A 5619-nucleotide genomic window follows, 5' to 3' on the forward strand; every position below is an offset into this window, starting at 1 on the left:
TATTTTATTTTTTTTACAATATTGGTGCATTATTTTTCTATTTCGAACCTGGATAGTTACAAATATAGCTATCTAGAATATCTTACAAATTTTCAAGAAATTCTGAATAAATTATGGTACAGAAACAGGATCTAAATTATCCGTTGTACGCACGCCTGTTTTTTTGTGTACGCGTGTAAAATTTGACAGTTTGAATTCTGTTTTCGGCTTCGTAAACTATTCAGAATTTCTTGAAAATTTGCAGGATATTCTAAATACATATAATGTACACCGTCATATAAATTTTTTTGGATTATATCTATTTTGGTGCCCAAATAAACAAATAATGTACCGATATTACAAAAATAATATACATTTATACGAATAGTAGTCGTTACCTATATATTTATATTATATTATATATATTTATATGAATGCATGTTTTCCTTTTCTATAATTGAAAACGACCCTTAACTGTTTTGAAAATACAAAGTAAACTAGTGTGTATCATATACTTCTTTCCTTACCATCAAAGTTATAGCTAATATTAAATAAATGGTGTAGTTGTAATATATATATATATATGTATGTGTATATATATATATATATATGATTGACTTTGTCTTCGTTAAGATAATTATAGTTAAACAACTGAATTGTAAGAAGTTTCTAAGAAAATATAATTGGGAATATAACAAAGGAGAAAAGGAATTTGAAGTCTCAATAACTCAATCAAAGCACATTTGGTTTTTTGGTTCACAAGAAATCCAAGTGTGATATTACCAAAGGAAAATGATGTATAAATAAATAGAAATATATTGGTATTGTTTGACCAATATTTATATATATATTATGTATATGCACTATATTTTAACCTTTTTTTTTTAATTATGAAGTGCCAACTCCACTAGATAAAATTTGTGACCTTATTTAAAAGAGAAGTGTGGAAAAGAAATCTATAGCACAATTGACTCCAATGATTTTTAAGGGAGTTGAACAGTTAGATCAAGCCAAGCTCCAATGTCTTATTATGACAAAATTTTAATTTTTTTTTTTAGAAAATGGGTGCAAGAGATTTCTGTTTGTCTTGATGGAAAATGAACATCACTTTCTTCCAAGAAAACAAAGGAAAAGAAAAGAAAATAAAATAAAAAAGGTAGTTGGGGTGGTAGCATCCAGCCTGTTTATGCATATAAATTAGGGGTTTTGATGGGTCTCAAACTCTCAACAATGATTGAATAGAAACTACAACTTGATTGGAAAATTTTGAAAAGAAAAAAAAAAAAAATTAGAAGAAAAAAAAGTAAAAATAAAATCATATTCAAAGTACTAAAGCTTCCAAACCTATCATTGTCATGGGGCATATGAAGGAGTGGGAATTGAACACTCATTAAGTCTTATCTCTTCTACCACCCCATTAATTCTATTTTATTTATTTTCACAATATTTTAAAAGAAGACAAATAAAAACAAAATTAAGTTTGTATAAAGAGTAATGATACGTGCACCAAAATATTACACACAGTGACATGTCATTACTTTTTAAAATAGTAGGTCTCATTCTTAATAAATGTGATTGATTAAGTTAAACTGCCACATCACTATATATAATGTTTGAGTCTATATTTTTAGTGCACATATCATTACTCTTGTATAAATTAGCCCTTGTAAAATCTAGGTGCCATTATGAAGTTGAACTGGTTAGCACTATAATAATACTACACATAACTTAAGGCAATGCAAATTTCCCCTCATTTTGGGGCCACTTTTTATTCTTAAAAAAATTTGAAATTTTTTCTTTAGAATATAATTATAGTTAGTGATAAGAGAAATAATTGAAGTATTTTTCACTTAAAAATTTTGTTCCCTTAGTGAGGGTCTCAAGTCCTTTAGGTCCTAACACAAAACGACAATGTGCATTGATGAGAGGCTAGGGCTTTGTGTGACAAATTTTATTTTTCAACACAAAATAAGCACTTTACACAAAAATACATATGTGGGTTTTGCTTGTATTAATGAATTTTGTATATATTATGTCATATATGTATTTATATTTATATATGTGTATATGGGTACTTTCCCACTAAACCTTATATTTGAGTATAATAATTTGAGTTGGGGTTATATTTTAGGTTACGTGTGTTAGGGTGCAAATTAATTTATTCAAACTAATTTGGATTAGTGTTTTTTATTATATGATTTGTAAGTTAAAGAGTAGTGGATAAAATTGGTTAAAAGTGATGATATACCCAACACGCCATTTCACTTTCTTTTTCTATCAAAATTTGGAGATGAATGTGAAAATTTCTAAATATTCTTAACTACTTATCTTATAAAAAAAAAAGGCTTTACACACAATATAAGACCAAGCTACCCTTTTATCATTATCATTAGTACTACTCTAACCAACAATTTGACAACTTATTTAACAATATTTTTATTATTATTTTTATTGAAAATAATCAAAATGTATTAAAACTTGTAGGACAAAAGAATTTTTTTTAATCATACAACTTTTTCATCTACCCTAAATGCACGTTTAGCTAATTTATGAACAAACGAACATAGATTAGGGATATTTTTTAAAATTCAACTAATAAACTTGTAATATACTCTAATAAAGATCCTAACTCTTAAAAAATAGAAGAACAACTTAGAACTTAAAGAATGCAAAAACCAGTAATAAAAAATCTAATTCAACAACATATAACCAAAAATCAAAGCGTTCTCTTTTTTGAATTCGGGTTGGTTTTTTTTTTTCCTTGTGCTAAGATGAGATTTTTTGGAATTTATTTATTTATTTTTAATAAAAGATGGATAAAGAAAACAAACAAAACTAGAGGCCCATGAAAAATAGTTACGGACTTTTGAAGCCCAAGCCCAATCTACAGACCATGGAGGACTATAGAGGCCCATGAAAAACCCACGTGCCAAATTCTTACAAAGCTTCCCGCAAAAATAGTTATGGCGGCGGTGACAATTCGACTTTCGCCGCCAATTCCAGTGTCACTCCCTCCGATTCTCCGACAACGCCGAATCCGAAAAATCTCCACCGTAATCCGTTTATCGACCTCCATGGACTCTCAACACAACCGCCCCGAACGAGTTGTCGTATGCGGCGGCGGAGTCATCGGGGTATGCACAGCTTACTTTCTTGCCAAGAACGGCGCCGCCGTCACCCTCGTCGAGAAATCTTCCGTCGCGTGCGCCGCCTCAGGTAAAGCCGGAGGATTTCTCGCGCTAGACTGGTGCGACGGTGGACCCGTATCTTCTCTCGCCCGCGCTAGCTTCAATCTCCACCGTTCGCTCTCCGAAGAGCTCGATGGCCCCCAATACTACGGCTACAGACCCGTCGACACTCTCAGCCTCACTGTCACAGAGACCCAGAATGAGAATCCTCCCTCCGGTTCTCGATCCTCCGGTAGGTCCAGTTTGCCGTCGTGGGTCGATGGTACTACAGCTCGGGGCCCAAGAACTATTGGGACCGTCGAAACCACGGCTCAGGTTCATCCCCAGCTCTTTACGAGGACGCTGATTTCGAAAGCCGTGGAGAGTTACGGCGTCGAGGTGGTGATGGGGAAGGTGGAACGAGTTGAGGCGGAGGAAGGTCGAGTTAACTCGGTGGTGCTTGAAGGGGGCAGGGTGGTGGAGTCGGACGCCGTCGTTTTGGCACTCGGACCATGGTGTGGGAAGTTTGAGCTATTGTCGTCGTTGTTTAGAGTTTCGGCTCTCAAGGCTCATAGCATTGTTTTGGAGCCTAAAGAACCTGGTTTGATAACCCCTCATGCCCTTTTCTTGAGCTTCTACCCTTCTAATGGAGGAAAGCCATTGGACCCAGAAGTTTATCCTCGTCCAACAGGTAATTTAGATTATTTTTCTTAGATGACTGTCCAATTAGAAAGAAAAAAAATGGTAGCTTTTGGGAGCACGGTAGCTGTTTGAGAAAATGCCCAAGAGACTAGAAGTCCAATTGTTTTGGTTATTACAGTCCATTAAGAAACAGCTTTACAAACATTGCTCATCGGTTCAATCCTTAAAGATTGATTAGTATGGTTATAAATAGTACTTAATTCAGAAAAATTACCTGTTTTGAGAGCTTAGAAGAGTAGAAAAACAAAAAAACTTGAGAAAACAGTGAGTGAGTGAGTGAGTGAGTGATAGAGTGTCTATTAATGGCAGGACTATGTAGTTTTCAATTTCTGAAGTTTCTTTATCCAATTTGGACCTTAGTTTTACTTACAATTACTTGAAATGAGCCTTGATTTTTTGACAGGGGAGGTGTACGTATGTGGAATGTCAGCGGAGGAGGATGTTCCCGAAGACCCGGAGCAGATCGTGGGCAAACCAGAATCAATACAGGTGCTTAAGACGGTGGCCGGCAGTGTGTCGAGTCATCTAAGGGAAGGAGAGGCCCAAGTGAAGGCCGAGCAAGCTTGCTTTCTGCCATGTACAGACGACGGAGTCCCCATAATCGGGGAGGTTCCTGGGATCAAGGGCTGCTACGTTGCCACGGGACATAGTTGTTGGGGAATTCTGAATGGTCCGGCCACTGGGGCTGCCATGGCCGAGCTTGTGCTTGAAGGGCGTGCTGCCATTGTTGATCTCAGTCCATTTAGCCCTGCCAGGTTTGTTAGGCGTAGTAAGCGTTAAGACTCAATAATGGGATGAGTTTCGAGTGTTGTATAGTTGTTATTGCTTGACCTTATCACAGAATAAGAAGAGGGTATTAGTAAATAATCAAAAAAAATTATTGAATCACTCTAGTTCATATCACAGTTAAGAGGGTCTTGTTTTGAGCATTTTGATGATCGAAGTACATGTTCAAGACTACTCAAAACACTATCATTCGTGGTTGTATTTATTTATACCAAGTTTTATTTTTTTTCTAAGCATTTTGATGATCGAAGTGATATGATGAGCATGTTAGATTCCCAACTATATTCATGGCTGTGTTGTATAATTTGCCTTAAATTCCAAGCAAGTTCAACTTTTACCAAATTTCCTTTGAGAAATGATTTTACTACCAAAGCCCATTACAAGTAAAATACAGTCAAATAATAAAGAACCCAGATTGATTCATTAATCCTACTGTGACAAGATATTAAGAATCAGAAAAGGTAGGGCCTTATTGGTTCGTGATTGGAAAATTACATTTTCAAAAAGTGTGTTTCTAAAATAAAATCTGAATTTATAGTTTGAAAATATGTTTTTGAAAATGTGATTGGTTCAGTATCTGATAACTGTTTTTGGGTTTTAAAAAACTCAATATATGATTGGTATAGAATCTAAAAATATAAAAAAGTGATAGATTTGTAAGATCTTAGGATACAATGATTTCGAATAAGAGAAAACGTGATTTTCTTGTTTTTGATTTTATAACACAAAATTAGAATATTGATTTGAATTTTATTTTAAAAAATATCTTACCAATCATTTATTTTATTTTGAAAATGTGATTGGTTCAGTATCTTAAAACTGTTTTTGAGTTTTAAAAAACTGAATATGTAATTATTATGGAATCTAAAAATATAAAAAAGTGATAGATTTGTAGGATTTTAGGATGCAATGATTTGGAATTAGAGAAAACTTGATTTTCTTGTTTTTTATTTTATAACACAAAATTAGAATATTGATTTGAATT

At 33.9% G+C, this 5619-nt stretch overlaps 1 protein-coding gene across 1 annotated transcript; it reads left to right on the forward strand.

Annotated features, from left to right (window-relative positions):
• Positions 1-2915: 2915 nt before the first annotated feature.
• On the forward strand, positions 2916-4870 carry LOC133812829 (putative oxidoreductase C1F5.03c). Its single transcript, XM_062246652.1, has 2 exons — positions 2916-3837; positions 4252-4870. Exons 1-2 carry the CDS (start codon positions 2943-2945, stop codon positions 4626-4628), a joined length of 1272 nt encoding a protein of 423 aa, XP_062102636.1. The 5' UTR covers positions 2916-2942; the 3' UTR covers positions 4629-4870.
• Positions 4871-5619: the final 749 nt, after the last annotated feature.

The sequence above is a fragment of the Humulus lupulus genome, chromosome 1 (assembly GCF_963169125.1).
Source record: "Humulus lupulus chromosome 1, drHumLupu1.1, whole genome shotgun sequence".
In the NCBI taxonomy this organism is placed as follows: Eukaryota; Viridiplantae; Streptophyta; class Magnoliopsida; order Rosales; family Cannabaceae; genus Humulus; species Humulus lupulus.

Excerpts from the sequence above, each read along its gene's own strand:
- LOC133812829 (XM_062246652.1), top strand. The coding sequence starts at position 2,943 with ATGGCGGCGGTGACAATTCGACTTTCGCCGCCAATTCCAGTGTCACTC. Across the intron at positions 3,838-4,251 it reads AGTTTATCCTCGTCCAACAG|GGGAGGTGTACGTATGTGGA; the intron begins GTAATTTAGATT and ends ATTTTTTGACAG.